The 17692-nt window shown below is 42.8% G+C and overlaps 2 protein-coding genes across 2 annotated transcripts; one reads left to right on the forward strand and one right to left on the reverse strand.

Annotated features, from left to right (window-relative positions):
• The first annotated feature begins 5969 nt into the window (after window positions 1-5969).
• On the forward strand, window positions 5970-7429 carry LOC102706705 (WAT1-related protein At5g64700-like). Its single transcript, XM_040519831.1, has 4 exons — window positions 5970-6142; window positions 6271-6333; window positions 6436-6552; window positions 6649-7429. The coding sequence occupies exons 1-4, from the start codon at window positions 5970-5972 to the stop codon at window positions 7427-7429; spliced, it is 1134 nt and encodes a 377-aa protein (XP_040375765.1).
• A 1876-nt stretch (window positions 7430-9305) lies between these two features.
• Window positions 9306-11320, reverse strand: LOC102706986 (peptide-N4-(N-acetyl-beta-glucosaminyl)asparagine amidase A-like). The gene has a single exon (XM_040519830.1). It carries the CDS (start codon window positions 11294-11296, stop codon window positions 9482-9484), a length of 1815 nt encoding a protein of 604 aa, XP_040375764.1. The 5' UTR covers window positions 11297-11320; the 3' UTR covers window positions 9306-9481.
• Between the last annotated feature and the right edge of the window lie 6372 nt (window positions 11321-17692).

Raw genomic sequence — 17692 nt, forward strand, 5'->3', positions numbered from 1 at the left:
GCATGGTTTCCGAGGAATTCTGTACCTTCATTATCACTGAGACATCAAGCGATATCATGGTTGCAACATCTCCACAATTCCATACAGAACCAACTCCAAGGCCAACCAAGAACTCTACCGCGTACTCCAACAACGCCATCGCGTCCATGATGGCAAGTTCAAGCCACAACACGGACATGCGTGCTCTGACGGCTGCCATGAGCTTCGTGGTGTTGGTGCTACAAAATTGACACCCACCATGTGTTTGATGTTGGGCCTGGACATCGAGGGTAGCGCCAATCAAGCCACAACCGCATTCCAGACCAAAGCAAGTGCATCCAAGGGCGTTCCAACCTATATTCAGCCTATAGACCCCTTCTCATCGAGGATGGTTAGCTACATCAAGCACGACACACCTATGAGCACCATCTGTTTGTTGAATTGTCTCATTTGTGACAAGAGGCTGCTAATGGAGCACCCCAAGAGAAATCCATGGCTACCTCCTTGGTCAGCTATAGTAATTGAAGGATTGAATCTGGCTGGCAGGCAATTGTTGTTGGTTTGGAGAACATCTATTGATACCCTGGCTGCCAACAACTAAAGCAAAATGGTTGAGACTCATGGTTGACAAGGGAATGGAGAAGTGGATGAAGAGAATGATACTTGACAAAGAACCACTGAAATTACTACATGCCGTGTTGATGCCATTAGTGTGGGATCTAGGTGATGGCAAAGTTCGCCCACATGAGATTGTGTTCAATGATTGGCTGGAATGGTATTCCTTTTGTTTGGGTGATAATTGGCGAAGCATTGAGCTTGTTATCGCTGCTGGAGTTCATGAAAAGTTATCATGGTGGGTCAGCTATACAGTAGTTGCCAACAGAGAAACTATACTTGTTACTTGTGAACCTGAACCATTATTTTTTGGGCCATCATTTGCAAGGCTGGAAAAATGGCACAACTGCTATTTATTTTTTAGGCTTTTAGTTACTTCAAGTGCAGCAGATGTGGAATAGAACCAACTATCAGCTATCTTGGACACATATGGTGTCAACCTTCCACCACTGGATCAATGGGAAAATGTTACTCAATCTTCAAGAAAATGGTTTCACCATGTGATGGAATCAGCACCTACAAGCTTACTCTATGATGCGGAAGATATAAATCATTGGGTATTCCATGTCAACTATCAGGACCATCTTATGGGTGATTTGCTTGCCATCATGTTGGCTGGAATTTCTAGCAAAGGCCAGCAAAGACAGGGGGTTCTTGATGGTCTCACAACTAAGTTGGTATTGCTAAAGACACACTATCAAGTCAAAAAAATTGAAGCCTATGGAAACAATGTCTCAAGATGCTGCAGAACGCATGGAAACCAAGCACTTCAGAGATTTGCATGTTTCCATGTCTTCAGCTTGCAGAAAAGCTAAAATTTCAGGGACTAGGATTGTTAAGACCCATGCTTGGCTTTTGCAAGATGTCTTGGGCTATGAGTCTTATGGGCATTAGTTAGTTTGCTGCTCGTATCAAGGAATATCACACACCATGGGATCTTGGTGGCATTGGCAAATCCTACAAGTTGCTAATTACAGTTACCTTGTATTGACTTGAGGACAAGTCAAATTTTAAGAAGAGGAGATTGTCAGGTTCTAGCTGGGCCACACATGGGCTGGGATTGTCAGGTTGCAAGCAGAGCACTTGCAAGCACAAGGAGCATCAATACATCTGAATATATATATAGTGAGAACAACTCAAAGAAGGGGGGACAGAAGGACTAAGCGAGCAGAAGCTCTCGGCGGCGGCGGCGACCTGGGCGGCTGGTGGGCACCCCTTGTCGATCTCTCTCTCTACCTTTCTTTTCCTAGTCTAGAAGCTTCCAGAACCTTCCAGTGCTTGTATTTTCCTGTTTCTTTGTTCCTTTCTCTTTTGTTGGAGACTGCCACTTGTACTGGATGTTGGTGATTTGAATTGGTGTTGAGGATTTGAGAACTAGGTTGCTAACATGGAGGAGCGAGCAGGTGGACACCACCACTAACCTGCCACAGGGTCCCCGATGGCCTTCAACTTTCCCTAGGGAAAGTTGCCACTAGAGCTAACCAAATCCTACGAGCGGAAGAAGAGTATGTTCCATGTTGATGGGGAAGTTAGGGGACTCCAGGTCAGCATCCAGTGCCAATAGAGGACGGCGAAGCCTTGGACCTCGACAACAACATAAATATGGTGGAGCAGTGGTTGTCCTACATATGTCATAGCTACTTGCCTAGTCCTTGTAAGATTATAGTCATGATTAATATTTTGTGATGAATAATTGGCTTGAGAATTGATTTACAAATGGAATTTGGTTTGAAGATATTTAAGGTCTTGGTATAAGTGCGTATAACTAATATGGGTCAGGTTGTGATAAATGTGCCTACTGTCGACGATGCTAGTGATGATGTTCAATACAAGGTGACACATGGTGGAGAGACACCGTGTATGGATGGATTCATAAAGTATTTTTAAATGTTGTCTGTGCAAACACGTGAAAATTTGGGAAGAAAATTGGATGGGAACGATAAGGAAAAATAATGAAAAAAAATAAGAAGGAATATGTAGTGCTACAGTACCTATTATGTTTTCATATGGTGTTAATGTGTTTAACTGCTTATCTGCTAGTGCATAGCACAAAGTACATGCACAAAATAAAAATTGCTTTAATGTATTGTAACACACGAGTATATTTTTAGTAGTGTTAAAATGTGCATAAACTCAAAGGCTTGCCATGTTTTGTTTTAACGGTTTGGCAAAAGAATTGTCTCGTTAGGTGTTTGAGTCTATACAACTTTTTTGGGCGCTAGTGTATTGCCCGTGCATTGTAATGGAATTTTACGAAGAAAATTACGAATGAAATTTTACTAAGAAAATTACGGTGTAATGGAATTTTATTAAAGAGAATTATACTCATGCAGTGTAACATGATTTTATCAAATAAAATCATGATTAACATGTTATTATTATCATTTTCTATACTTGTCATGATCCTTTTTTCCTCGAAAAGTACAGAGTTTGTGCATGGGTTGATATGTGGGTCCCAAAATTATTTTTCTTTTAAAAGATAGAGTTTGTGGTAAGGTGGTGACAAATTTACCGTATACCGAACATCAATTTTTTTTATAGAAGTATAGACTCTACGTCAACATAACGACTGCACAGAGACCATAATATGTTGCAGACGAGCTGAGGATTCATGCATGTTTAGAGAAAAAGTCCTTTACGTTAGAACAGGATCAAACCCTGAAAATAATTTAATTTCTAAAAGAATATTTATGATTGTCTGGACACGTGCAAAGAACGAGCCTAAATATCTGGAGGGCTTAAAATCCATCCCTATTGATAAAAATATCATAAAGATTGCACGTACAAAGATCCAAAATTACACAGGGTGTACCAGTGCATTCTTTCTGTAGGCTTTTTTTCTTTTTTAGCTGGCTTTTACGCACACGCTTCCTAACCTACTAAATAAGATATTTTTACAAAATTATGTATAAAATATCGTCACCTTATCTTTTTATGGCAGTTTTTTTAACTTTGTAGTAATTAATTTTATTTTTTATATTATTAAATAGCTATAAAAATCATATAATTTTTCATAGCAGTCAATAACCGGCCGTTCTCTAAAGCCGTACGCTCCTTTTTTTTTTGGAATTTTAAGCTGCACGCTCCGTGTATATCACGAGAAAAATGTGAACTCTAGTTGACCCTAGTTCCTAATTAGAGAAAGTCTGACTAATTAGTTAGCCCTAACCTATCCACATCAATCTTTTCCCACTGAAGAAAAATGAGAGAATTAAGAGAGGAGCAAGGGAACTGTCTTGATCTGTCCTAACTAATACGGAATAGGAATGCTTGTGGACGAAGCCAGAGAACAATCTACTCGCCCTTATTGTATATGAAAAATGCTTCGCGTACTAGTAGTACGATCCATGTACGATTTAAATGGTCTACCCGGCACTGACATGTGGACGGAGGATTCATGGCACAGATGAGGCGAGCGCCGTTATCGTACGATAGAGTTGTACATATAGCATCGCTAGCTTCCCCTATACTGCCCCTCTAGTCTCACAGTGGAATCATATATATCTGGAGATATATTTTTATCTCTCCCATTAGATATTCACTCATTTCTTATATATCATATAAATTATTATTATTAGTCTAAAAATGGTAAAATAGATTAATATAAGATATATTACTTCGCAATCATACAGGAATCATACAAGTTTAAATTCAAATTCTACGATTTTCAAAAAAAAATAAATTAAGTTGAAACTACTGTAAATACATGGACATTATAATTTGTTATTTTTATTACAACTGGTATAAGTCAAATTTGAACTTTTATATTTATATGATATATCTCATATCTTAATTCTTTTTAAAAAATTTATTAACTATTTAGATGGCATATAAAAATGAGTAAATATTTAACCGATGGCCGTCCATTTTTTTGATGTGTTTAATTCATAGGCGAAGCTGGATAGGCAGCTCAGGAAGAAAATATTCCATAGAGAAGTTAGATGAGTGTATCCGACAAAATTGACCGGATGAACTCATACACCTTCACTAACGGTGATTATTAGTGATGGTTTAGTGATAATTAGCATAGGTTGTCATTAATTAATAACTATGAAGTTTAAATTAATGTTAATTAATGATTATATATTTTTATTAGTTTTTACTAGTTACAATAAGATCTATGATGATTAATTTATATTATTATTTATTAGTAATTTAATATGTTTATCCCCTCCATCTTCGTTTATCCAACCAAAAAAAAATAGATTATCTAATCCATCTAATCACATATAAAATTGGATCACCATATCCCTAAGAATATATATGATCATATCCCATCTCACCTTAACCGCTAACCAAACACACTCAAAAATACTTTCCTTATAAATCCAGTAATCAGTTTTAGGCTCAGGAAAAGCAACGTGCAAGCCATGGATACCAAAGAGCCCTATGTCATTGTTATCGTCATAGAGGTGATCTACACTGGCCTGTACGGCTGTACATAATCTCCAAGACAGCCTTCAACAAGGGGATACACTTTAAAATTTTAGTAATTTTTAATACTTTCTGATCATATTTTTTATGATAATTAATTAACAACTGATCTACTCCTCACTGTAAATAGTACAAACTCCCTCTCGAACTATTACCCATTAAAGAAAAAAATCAATTTTAAATAGTTTGGCACATACAAAATCAAAGTAGGTGGACCATGGACATTCTCTTTATAGAGAAAGTAAGTGTAACACATTTTAAGAAAAATACATTCCTAGTTATTTTAGACAATGCTACAATACATTTTTATATCCATATCAAAGCACAAGAACATTCGGTTAATATGTATATGTATAAGAGTGTGGATTCTAAGCTCTTGAGGGTCGTCCACTCGTCGGCTTCTCATCTATTACATGATATCTAAATAGTCATTAAAAGTATGAAAAAATTTATAAAAATAGATTAATATGTGATATATCACTACACAAACATGCAAGTTAAAATATGATTTTTACAATACATAAAATCACTACACAAACATGCAAGCTAAAATATGACAGTCATATTTTAGAATATGACAGTCATATTTTAGCTTGCATGTTTGTGTAGTGATAAATCACATATTAATGTATTTTTATAATTTTTTATATTTTTATAACTATTTAAATGACATGCAATAGACGAGGGGACAACCTTAAGAGTTTAAAACAGTTTTCCCCATATATATATATATATATATATATATATATATATATATATATATATATATATATATATATATAAGGGTGTGAAAGCTGCATACACCAGCAGTGCAACAGTGTAAGCTAGCAGATACTCGGCAAGTCGGCAGCTTAATTTCCCCTTGCACCATCTCTCTTGTCTCGCACTGAAACCGCATCCAGTTTCATCTTTGAGGGTTCATCAGAAGCAGCCTACAGGCCATGGATGGCAAGAAGCCCTACGTCATTGCCATCATCATACAGGTGATCTACACCGGCCTGTACGTCGTCTCCAAGGCAGCCTTCGACCACGGGATGAGCACCTTCATCTTCATCTTCTACCGCCAGGCAGCTGCCTCTGTTCTGATGCTCACTCTCGCCATTTTTCTGGAAAGGTAACCGATCGATCAACTACACTGAATTTTCATTTTCGGATCAGGCCGGTCGGGCCTGTGCTGAAAGAAATTATTTTTTGACGTTTACTGAAACGAATCAATCGAGCTAAATTTCAGCTTACATGCAGGAGAAATGCGCCACCGATGTCGCTACGGTTGTTTGCCAAGCTTTTCCTGTATGCTCTGCTTGGGTGAGAGTTCGCCAGCAGCACTGCGTCTGCATGGATGGTTGACAGAAAGGATTGGATCAATAAACATGCATGGCATTAACTTGGCTTCGATTTAATTTGCAGGAACAATGTAAGCTTAAACCTGAACAGCTTGGGCCTCAAGTACACATCCACGGCGGTGCAATCGGCGACAGCCAACTCGGTGCCCGTAGTGACCTTCTTCTTGGCAGTCCTATTAAGGCGAGCTCGATCATAATCTCTGCTTTGATCAATAATAGTGCTCGTTTGTATGATCTGAAATGAGACGAATCGTTGCGCGGTATGTGGGTGGTGCAGGCTGGAGGTGATCCGGCTCAGGAGCTTGTCGGGCGCGGCGAAGGTGGCCGGCATGGGGCTGTGCACAGGCGCCGTACTGGTGATCGCGCTGTACTCCGGGCCGGCGATAAGGCCCCTGAACCACCACCGCGCGTTCGGCGGCGGCGGACGCCATGGACGACGTGAGGCTGTCACTGCGAAGAGCGGGAGGGGGGCCAGGTGGATGGAGGGGACGTCCCTGATGCTGCTGTCCACCGTGACGTGGTCGCTCTGGACCCTACTGATGGCCTCGCTGCTCAAGGAGTACCCCAGCAAGCTGATGGCCACGGCGCTGCAGTCCGTGCTCAGCGCGGTGCAGTCGCTGCCGCTGGCGGCGGCGGTGGAGCGCGACCCGGCCGCCTGGAGGCTGCGGCCCGACGCCGGTCTCCTCGCCGTCGCCTACTCCGCGCTCGCCGTCAGTGGAGTCTCCTACTACCTGCAGGCGTGGTGCATCGAGAAGAAGGGCCCCGTGTTCCTGGCCATGACCAACCCGCTCAGCTTCGTCTTCACCATCGTCTGCTCGTCCTTCTTCCTCGGCGAGATCTTCCACCTCGGCAGCATCGTCGGCGGGGTCCTGATGGTGGCTGGCCGCTACAGCGTGCTCTGGGGCAAGAGCAAAGAGCAGAACACGCTCACGCTCACCACGGCCACGGTCGCCGCCGTACAACAGCAGCAAACCGCTGCTGCACCACCAGCTGCAGAGAGCAGCAACAGTGACAGTGACAGCAAACACAGATTGGCGTCCCCGGAGCGGCATGTCTAGCTGTCGCTGAGTAGGAATCGAGAGTCACTAAAATTTTAGTATTTTAGTGTAACCTAGGTACCAAGAGGTACCAAAATTTTATATTAAAAGTTTGGTACCTCATGGTATCTTTTTAAGTACTATAAAATTGCTCGCTTGATATACAGCATTGAACAGAAAAATCATCCAAAATAACCTTAGAGGTAAGGTTTATGGTTAAAAGAAAAAAAAGAGTCCGGTACAATTTAAGAAGAGCAATTTTACCGTCCTTAAGTAGTTACCGAGAGGCACCACTGTTTTCTATGTAAAATTTAGTACCTTTTGATACCTTCGATATTAGAAGATACTAAATTTTATAGATAAAACAGTGTTATCTCAATGTACCATCAGTGTACTTTCTTAAGGACAAAAAAATACTCATTCATGAAACGATTAGGAAATGCTACTGCATGTAGTCCATTGGTTTTACCATATTAGTGACGTGAGTACTGGATAGGACCACAAGGTCTAAGTTTGGAGTTGAAATCTTTATACGAGTGAATTTTATATTGGTTGATTGAAAGACTAAGTTTTCATTTAAAAATCTACATATATCCGGTTGAATGTAGGACGGGGTAAAAAATACACTTGTCTAAGAAATAGTATGTGCGGTTGTGCACTGTGCGCGCTTTTAAAAAACCGATCCTCCGATGTAGGGATTGGCATGGATAGATGCATATGTAATTGTTGGCTGGCTTAGAGCATTCTTCATAGTTTATCTAAATTTTATCATCCATATTATCATTTGGATAATCATCCAAAATATATTTTCTATTTATATCAGTTATTACTCTAATAAACCATTCATATTACATCTAGCTACGGTGAGTTGTAACTCACGGGCTACTCCGTGAGTCAGGGTCCAAAAATATATCAAATCACCTCTAAATTTCGATTTATATGGCTTACTAGATTCTTTGTATCAAAATCTTATAGCACGCAATTTTTTTTCATTTTTGGAGATTTTTAAGTATTTGTTTGAGATTTTTAGAAGTGATACATAATAAATTGATTATTTTATTAATATAGTACAGTCACTTTTAAAAATCTCAAACAAATACTTAAAATCTCTAAAAATGAAAATTTTTTGTGTGCTATAAGATTTTGGTATGAAAAATGTATTGAGCCATATAAATCGAAACTTAGAGGTGATTTGATATGTGTTTGGACCCCGACTCACGGAGCAGCCCGTGAGTTGCAACTCACATTAGCTAAACTATATATATATATATATGCGCGCGCTATATTACTATTTTACAGTCACCTTCTCTTATTCTCATGTTATTATTGCTCTATCCTATTATGATTGGGTTTTTAAGATATGGAGGAAACAGAGAGCATCCATGTTTAAAGTTTTTCTTTTCAATAGACATGATGCTCTATTTTTGAATTATAGGAATAGTATCTGTTAGAGCAATATTTTTCTCTCACACATTTTTTTTCAGAATGAATGATGGGACAGTGTATCTACTATCATTGATCCTCTTATATATTCTATTTAGCTTTTATGAAGTTCGTCAATGTCAAAAGGTCTTACAACGTAGAACGAGTGGGCAAATGATACATTGATTTTTTTTATCACACCTTTGACTATTTGTTTTTATTAAAAAAACTTATGTAATTATAATTTTTGGTTTTGACTTGATTTAATTTAATTTAATATTACATGGACTTTACTGTAGCTTATAATGTTTATATTTGCATAAATATTCTGAATAAGACAAATAGTAAAATACGAAGGTTATGTTAAAAGTTAACATCATCCTCCATTAAAAATCGGAAGTACTTTATGTTTTAATACTTAAAAGTAGCTCTAGCTTAAAAGCTGAAGCTATGGAAGAACGACATACTCCAACAAGATCGCATTGGGCACAAGTACACCTGAACATGTACATGGAAGGATATGAAGGCGTCCATCTCTCTTATTACAACGAGATATATCAATTGCTTCGTATTGTGTAGACAGATAAATGCAAATGAGCTTCATTAGCTCGAGACCTCGAGTACTGCCAATGCCACGTTAATTAGCTCCTCTCACGAGCTCGTCAGCCGTGCCGCTCCCGCAGCCGCGCCGGCGCCGCCGGCAATGGCGCGGTCGGCAGGTGATCCCTTCGCGCAGACCTCGTCGGTTTGGTCGGAGACGATGGCGTAGCCTTCGCTTGCCACGTCCCGGTAGTAGCACCCGTCCGTCGCCTCGTACCTGTACGTCTGCTGCGTGCCCCACGACGTCCCGACGGCGTCCCCTTCCCGCAAGTCGACGTCCACGGCGCAGTCCTGCGCGTTGCTCAGCGACCGGGACCAGAACCCCGGCCGGCCGGCGGCGACCCTCTCCTCCTCGAACCGCAGCTGCACGTTCGTCTCCAGGGTGAACGAGTCGTTCGACGTCTGGTTCACCTGGCCTTGGTGAATATAGAGCGGGAAGCTCTGCTCGGCCTCCTGCGAGTACGCCACGCCGGCGTGGTCGGTGACGTGGACGCCGGAGTAAGCGTCGGTGGTCTGGTTGATCGACCGCTCTATGGCGTCGCGGAGCCGGTCCGTGTTCACGAAGCTGAACCTCTGCGTCCAGGTCGCGGTGATCTTGCCGTACGACGACGTATGCACCCACCCGGCGGCCGAGATGTGCCGGAACGCCGTCGTCTGGTAGAACTCGTCGCCGGGTCCCCTGGCCGAGACGGCGGTGACCTTCTCCAGCGGCGGCGCGTCGTAGCTGATGATGCCAGCCGTCGTCGCCGTGCTCCTGGGGTCCAGCCAGAGGTGGAGGTTGCCGTCGATGTACCAATAATCTTGGGCGTCGGTCACCGCGAACCCGAGCTCGTGCTCCCCGCCGTCCATCAACCAGCCCAAGAACGGCGTGAGCTCGATGTCGTAGGACGGGAGGCTGAACGAGCCGATGCCACTGATCGGCCTCCAGAGGAAGGAGCTGAGTCCCCCGGTGTAGATCACCGGGAACGGCCAGACGGCGCCGACGATGTCCCCGTCGATCCGAACAGTGACCTCTCGGAACGGGCCGTTGCCGTCGAGAGGGCTCGTGTACGTGTACCAGAACTCGTCGGAGCCATGGTAGGAGAGGTACACCTCGAGGACGGCGCGGTAGGCGTTCGCCGGCACGGCGAGACTCGCGGACTCGACGTCGTCCTTGTTGTTGATCTGGAACCACTGCCCTCCGTTCAACGGCAGGCTCTGCGAGATGGGGACGACGAGGTCCGCCGGCCCCAGCCCCGGCTGCGGCGGCTGCGGCGGGTGCCGGAAGTAGAGGTGGAGCGTGACATTTGCGTGGTAGACGCCCGAGTTGCGGTCGTTCACGATGTTGCCGAGGTAGACGGCGAGGGTGGAGGAGTTGCGGGCGGCCAGGAGGGACGCGTACTTGGTGACGTCCTTGGAGACGGACCAGACGATCCCCTTCGGCCGCGGCTCCGCCGTGCAGCCGCGGAGGAGCTCGACGCCGCCGAGCCAAACGCCGAAGATGCGGTCGTACTGCAAGCCGCGGCAGGCGGCGCGCCACTCGAGGACGGCGAGGGAGATCACCGATGCACGGCCCCCAGCGGCGGCGAGGCAGGGCGGCGGGGAGTAGGAGGCCGTGACCGGGGGAAAGTTGTAGGTGAGGCCGAAGGAGTGGGAGAGAAGCGGCGTCGAGCACGGGCCGAAGCTGCCCGGCGGCGGGCGGTGCGGCCGGTCCACCTCAAAGTACGTCGTCGGCACGTCCGGCGGCGGAGGCGGCGCGCGCGCCTCGAGTGCGGAGACCTCGGAGGGAGATAGCCGAAGCTTGAGAGGTGAAGCAATGGAGATCGGAAGGGGCGTGGCGACGACGAGGAGGAAGAGGACGCAAACGTAGCACGACGACTCTGCCATGGCTGGGGAGTGGAGTGGAGGGAAAGAGTGAGTGTGTGTGTGTGGTGCTTGGCGCGCTTCTCCCGCTGGAATTTAAAAGTTGTGAAGAGTAGAAGTGAAGAGAAGAACTCTTTTTTTGCAGGGACCATGCAATGATCTGATATTCTGATTGTTGCAGGTAAATTGGATTGCAAGTCTGAAGTACAACGACACTTGGCCTCACTCCAGGGTCTAATGATGTGGTTAAACTATAGAGCAATTTTACTATGCTTAAAAAGGTACCAAGAGATATAAAAATTTTATACTAAAATTTTGGTATTTCTCGATATCTTAATAATTGCTCTAAACTATATAAGTTTGGATTGCAAGCTTAACATGCTAGATTAGATGCATATTTGTATCTTCAATTAGCACTAACCAGCTGAGAGGATGCAGTAAATTCTGGCTAATTAGCTACTTGTTGTCTGTTGATGCAGAATGCCATCTATATATTGCCTAGTACAAATCATGATTTGTAAATAGCTCATATTATTTCTTAATCCAGGTACAATTAGCAACAATTATTTTGTCTGTGTACTACATTACCAAATGATACAGATTGAGTTTCAGAAAAAAGTGGTGCCAAATTTTTTTAATCCAAAGTTGGCATTTGGTGTAGAATGAAACTCCAAATTAGGCTTAAATGGAATAATCGTGTGCTGAAAGAAAATCACATTCAGAGTCCATTCAAGTACAAAATAGCCATGTTGAATTCATAAATTTTACAAAGCGACAACTTGTTCGTGTTGAATTCATCTAATCGGTTCATGTTATCATTCAATTTAAGCTGCAGAAACCCAACAGTTTTTTTTGCTGAGGAAAGCAAAATTTTACACCTATGGTCTATGGAGCATTTAAGGCCATTTTCAAGAGAAAATGCTTTCAAATAAGTGCCAAACTTTCATCTAAAGTATCAAATCCAGTCCAATTCAGGATTGCAAGTACCGGTTTATCCATATTTGTTGGCTCTTAGTTAAATAAGGTAGCCGACTCGTTACTGTCAATTTTCGAATTTTGATGGGGAAAATCAAAAATAATTTGGAAAATGTTAACAGCAACAAGCTGGAAAATCAAATTAGTTTTTATTACCTCCTAGCCGGTAATTAACCTCCCCTAAGCAGACATCGGCTAGCTTCAGGCCGGTAACTAACCTTTTACCACAGAAATTCGGACCCTTGATCCAATTAGAGTATCGAAATCATGAGCTGGTTGATGAGTACTCAAAACCAAATGATATCATTAGCCATTTCATCCAGATGGAATGGCTGACGTGGTGGACATCAATTACCAATCGACCCAAACTCAAGTGGCTTAGTGGCAATGGCAAGAAAAGAAAAGAAAAGAAAAACTCCCTCCAGATTTTAATAGACAACGTGAGTAGCTTTTTTTACACGTTTGAGCATTTGTCTTATCCAAAAAAGTTACAGATATAAAAAAAAGATAAGTTATACTTAAAAATATATTTAATTATAAATCCAATCGTAACAAAATAAATCATAATATATATATTTTTAATAAAACAGACGATCAAACGTGTAAAAGAAAAGTTAACGACATCATCTATTAAAAAACGCAAGGAGTATATATCTTTAGAATCACTCGCCCTACTCAAGTGTACTGATCCTGTTTGTCTATTGGGTGAAGCAGTGATTTACATCAGCGGCCGTCGAGCAGCTCTGCTTTGCGTTGCTTTGCTTTGGAGGCTGGATCTCGTCCGATTAGGATGGTGCACCTGACGCCACAGGAATATATAGGATTGCAGTAGCATTTTGGTGCGCTGTATTTTACAGGGTTCAGATATCAGCGGGAGTCTTGTGCCGCACTGGCTTTTTTACTGGTATCGTCGTCGTGGCTTCAAGGCCTCAAGCAGTAGGGAAGCATCGGCCCATCAAAATAATACACAAACAAAACCCAAAGAGAAAACAAGTGACCTTTAAAACTAGGGAAAATAAGTGGAGTTTTAAGCCACAAAACTAGGTATTTTTTTAAAAAAGGTATAAAGCAGGCGGGGCACTGCTGCAGCTATAGTTAGGCACGACAGACAGGATCTGAAGCTTAGAAACATCCTATCCATGAGCAGTCACTGAGACGACTTAGCGAACTGAAACATCTTATTAGTCCGAGAATAATAAAATCTCATGTTACTCTTAGAAAACATGTATAGTAGTTTCATTGGCCTTATCAATAGGACAAACGCTCTAGTGTATGTGTTACATGGCAACTAGCATTTGTCATTGAAGCAAGAAAATGGATGCACGTGCTAACGCTTTTACGCTAGTGTATTCAATCCGTTATTTGTTTTGTGAAAGAATATTTTTATTTTTCATTGGAAAAATTGACGCCGATGTTCAATCTTCTTGGTAGTATTAAGTGCAGTTTCAACTGACGTGGAGGTTACATGGTAATCTAATTGGGAGAAATTAAAAAAAGGTGGAACCCAAATGCCAGTGAAACATTTCATCCCCTTCTTCCTTCTATACTCCTCTCTATGATCTTTTCCTATTGCTCCCGACTCCTAGTAGTGATGGCAGCCAACGAGCTCGAGCTGACTAGCGCTTCTGCGGGAAGGTATCGGCTGATGGGTAGCGGGCGAGAAGGGAGAGGGGTGGGAAGGAAGGAGGCGAGGGAGCTCTCCACCCTGTCCCTGGTAAATTGCTAGTGACAATGGGCGGGCCACCACCATCTTCTTGCCCTGATGCGCCCCCTTCTTAGACACCATCGTCATGGACAGAGCAGGAAGCCAATGGCGGTGGGTGTAGGGGTGGGCAAAAAAACTGACACCGAAAACCAATCCAAACTTAACCGGAATTAAAACCGAATTTTTCGGTCATTAGTTTTGTCACCAATTCAGGTATAGTTATGGATTAACCGAAATAACCGAAGTAATGTAAACAATAGTACATCAAAGCCTAGTAGCCCATAAAGTCCATCAAATTATACAGATGTAATGCTATGTTAGTTGATATATTTATCAATTAGTGTCATCTTTGATTATCGAACTATAAAAAAAGAGACATAAAAGAGAGGAGGTTTTTTTTTTGAGTTCTTATCATTTTTTTGTTGCAACCTCAATCTATCAAATTTTGGTCATGACTGAAATTGAATTGCTCGTTCCTTAGTTTTCTCAACCTAATTTTGGTCTTGACTTTCTAATAAACGAATTTTCTTCATAACCGAGCTAACTGAGTGCCCACCCCTAGATGGGTGGTCGGGGAGGAAAGAGACGAGAAGGAGGAGAGGTCTTAGATCTGGCTAGGAGCCATGCGCGTGGAGAGGGGACGAAGTTACTATGACTTAATCTCCTCCTAACTTGTTGGCTGACATGTGAGCCCAATGACTGTGGGGTCTACACGTCAGCCTCTATGTCAAGAGAAAAGTAAAGCCAGAGAATCTCAGTCCATGGAGAGGAGAAGGGAAATGACAACATGAAGGAGAGGAAGGGCCAGTGAAATGACATGATATGTACTAGAGAGGCATGAGTGACGGACTACAGTGGCGGCGGCACGAACACGCAGGGATAGAGCTAGGACTATTTCATGGTGTCATATGACCCCAATAATCTTTTGTAATCTCCATTACAAATTGATCTTTTCTAATGTAATGGACTTGCAGGGAAAACCAAGTCTATGAAGGGACCATATCAGACGAAGCCGCTATAAATACCAGTGAGAGATTTGATTTGTACTAGTGTTACATGTTTGGGGATGTTAGGAATATGAATGAAACTCAACCCACACTTTTGAAGGATCAAAAGTGGACTTTTGCCTTCAACTATACAAGGACAAAGAAAAGAACGGAGACTTCGATATCTCAGACACATCTCGGCCCAAATAATTTCTCCAAGGCCGTGAATAGCCCATCCAATTTGGCCTAACGGACAGGCAACCAACCAGCAAGGCCCACGAACAGCAACCCAACCCGGTCAACCGCTATCACGTTCCCAGAATTTACTGCTCCTTTATGGCCCGACAATTACCCGGCTTACCGCCGCCTCCCCCGGGTCTACAGTCTACACGTCCGCGAGTCCGTACAGTTCAACTAGGCTAGTACTCCTTGATTTTTTTTATATACATTTGACTACTTGTCTTATTTAAAAAATTTACATAATTATTAATTATTTTTATATTATTTTATTTATTGTTAAATATACTTTTATGTGTATATATATAGTTTTACATATTTAATAAAAAAGTTTAAATAAGACGAATAGTTAAACATATATAAAAAATCAACGGGACATTCTTCTTCTACTGTTCTACCGCCCCAGTCAATCTGGATCTACGCGACGCAAATTGCGAGCCGTGCGTGCCGGTGTCTGCCTCTAGATCGGGCAACCCATGTGTGCGTCGTCCTTACGCCCCCAACCGCCGTCGTCGTCGTCGTTCATGGTCTTCTTCTTCCAGTTTTTTTTTCGGTTATCTTTCCCCCTTGGCCTCTTCCGCTGCAACCAACTCGCTGCGTGCAGCTGGAAAGGCGGACGCGTCTCGATCTGGTCCATCCACCGCAGCAGGGACAAGAGGAGATAGCACCGGTACTGCTCGTCTCGTCTCGTCGCTACGGCCATCAATTGCTCGCATCGCCCCAAACCCAGCACCAGCTCGGCCGGCGGCAGCTCAGCTCATTTTGCGTCTCTTTTGACCGGTACTAGTAAACCGTCGCTCCGTCGCGTGCGGCCATGAGCAAAACTTATCTCTCCCATGTGCCTTCTTCTTCCCTGTGGCACACTGGCATCACGCACGCATGCTTGGTCACTTGTTGGTCAGAGAAATATGGGCCAATGGCCATGCCTTTTCTTGAGTAGCTGAGCTCTGTAATTTCGTTCCAGACATCCAGTGACTGTTTGATTGATAGGATTAGAAATACGGATTAGGTTGATCCACATGCTGATGCTGAACAGCAGCGAATCAGCGAAGGTATTAGGTAGTGTCACGCTCGCATCATAATTGCTTGGCACCGACAGAGCGGCACCGCGAGTCCACGAGACCACGACACTGCAGTGAGCAATAAGCATGTGTCACCGGCGAGATCAGAGACGGCGGCCAATCCTTTTCCGGCCAGCACAGCTATCGTCTATTCACCCACCCCGTCTTTTCACAGTTATGCTTAATTTAAATTTTTTATTTTAATTTTAAAGCTAATTTTTAAGATTTTTTACCGTTATTTATTTTAAAGCCTTGGTTTTTAGATCATAAATACGTATATAAAATTTTTATTTATAAATTATTTTGTTTATAAATATATCATTTAACTTTAAAAAAAACTAAAAATCAACCCAGCGTCGTCTGCCCAGCACCGAAGCAGTAATGTAATCGAGTCTCTGGCTTTAAGTCGTTTAACCAAAGCAGTAATCTAATCGAGCCTCTGGCTTGGGGAAGCGCGCCATCGCCGGCAAGCCCGGCCGCGGTGCCGCCACTGACACTGGCACTGAGGGCTTGATTAGTTACCAAAATTTTTTTCTAAAAACATCGTATTAAATCTTTAGACACCTTTACATGGTTACGAAAGAAATCTTAAGACGAATTTTTTGAGCCTAATTAGAAAGTGATTAGCCATACGTGCTACAGTAACCAATATGTGCTAATGACGGATTAATTAGGCACAAAAAATTCGTCTCGCGGTTTCCAACCGGAATCTAAAATTTGTTTTATAATTAGACTACGTTTAATACTTCAAATATGTATTTGAAAACTTGATGTGATGTTTTTGCAAAAAAAATTTTGCAAGCTAAGACCTTGTTTAGTTCCCAAAATTTTTCTCCAAAACATCACATCGAATTTTTGGACACCTAGATAAAATATTAAACGTAGATGAACCAAAAAACTAATTACACAGTTATGAAAGAAATCTTGAGACGAATCTTTTGAGCCTAATTAGCCTACGATTAGCCATAAGTGCTACAGTAACCAACATATGCTAATGACGGATTAATTAGGCTCAAAAGATTCGTCTCGCGGTTTTCAGGCTAGCCGTGAAATTCGTTTTTTCGTTCACGTTCGAAAGCCCCTTCCAACGTACGGTCAAACATTTGACGTGACAGTTATAAAAAAATTCTTAATTTAAACACCACCTAATCACCACCTGACACTGACTGACACCAACACCAACTCGGCAATTCTTCAAGTGCGTTTTTACTGAAACTAGCTGATGCCTAGCTGGTGGTCAACTCTGTCAGAATTCAGATCACCCGGCGGGTAGTACGCTCCACGGTGGTAGCTGCAGGGGATTAAAGAAAGGAGCACAGTAAAAACAGGGGAGGAGATTCCGGGCGGCGTTGGAGTGAGCCGTACAGGCGGAGAGCTGACAAAGACAGCGTGGGGCGGCGGTGGAGCAGGGCGCAAAGGCAGTTGATGTCCAAGGGACAGCAGCGGCGCGGCCGCT

This window comes from Oryza brachyantha, chromosome 1, assembly GCF_000231095.2.
Source record: "Oryza brachyantha chromosome 1, ObraRS2, whole genome shotgun sequence".
NCBI lineage: Eukaryota > Viridiplantae > Streptophyta > Magnoliopsida > Poales > Poaceae > Oryza > Oryza brachyantha.

Coding starts and splice junctions, on each gene's coding strand:
- LOC102706705 (XM_040519831.1), top strand. CDS start 5,970: ATGGATGGCAAGAAGCCCTACGTCATTGCCATCATCATACAGGTGATC. Junction 6,334..6,435: donor TTCCTGTATGCTCTGCTTGG/GTGAGAGTTCGC, acceptor TTTAATTTGCAG/GAACAATGTAAGCTTAAACC. Junction 6,553..6,648: donor TTCTTGGCAGTCCTATTAAG/GCGAGCTCGATC, acceptor TGGGTGGTGCAG/GCTGGAGGTGATCCGGCTCA.
- LOC102706986 (XM_040519830.1), bottom strand. CDS start 11,296: ATGGCAGAGTCGTCGTGCTACGTTTGCGTCCTCTTCCTCCTCGTCGTC.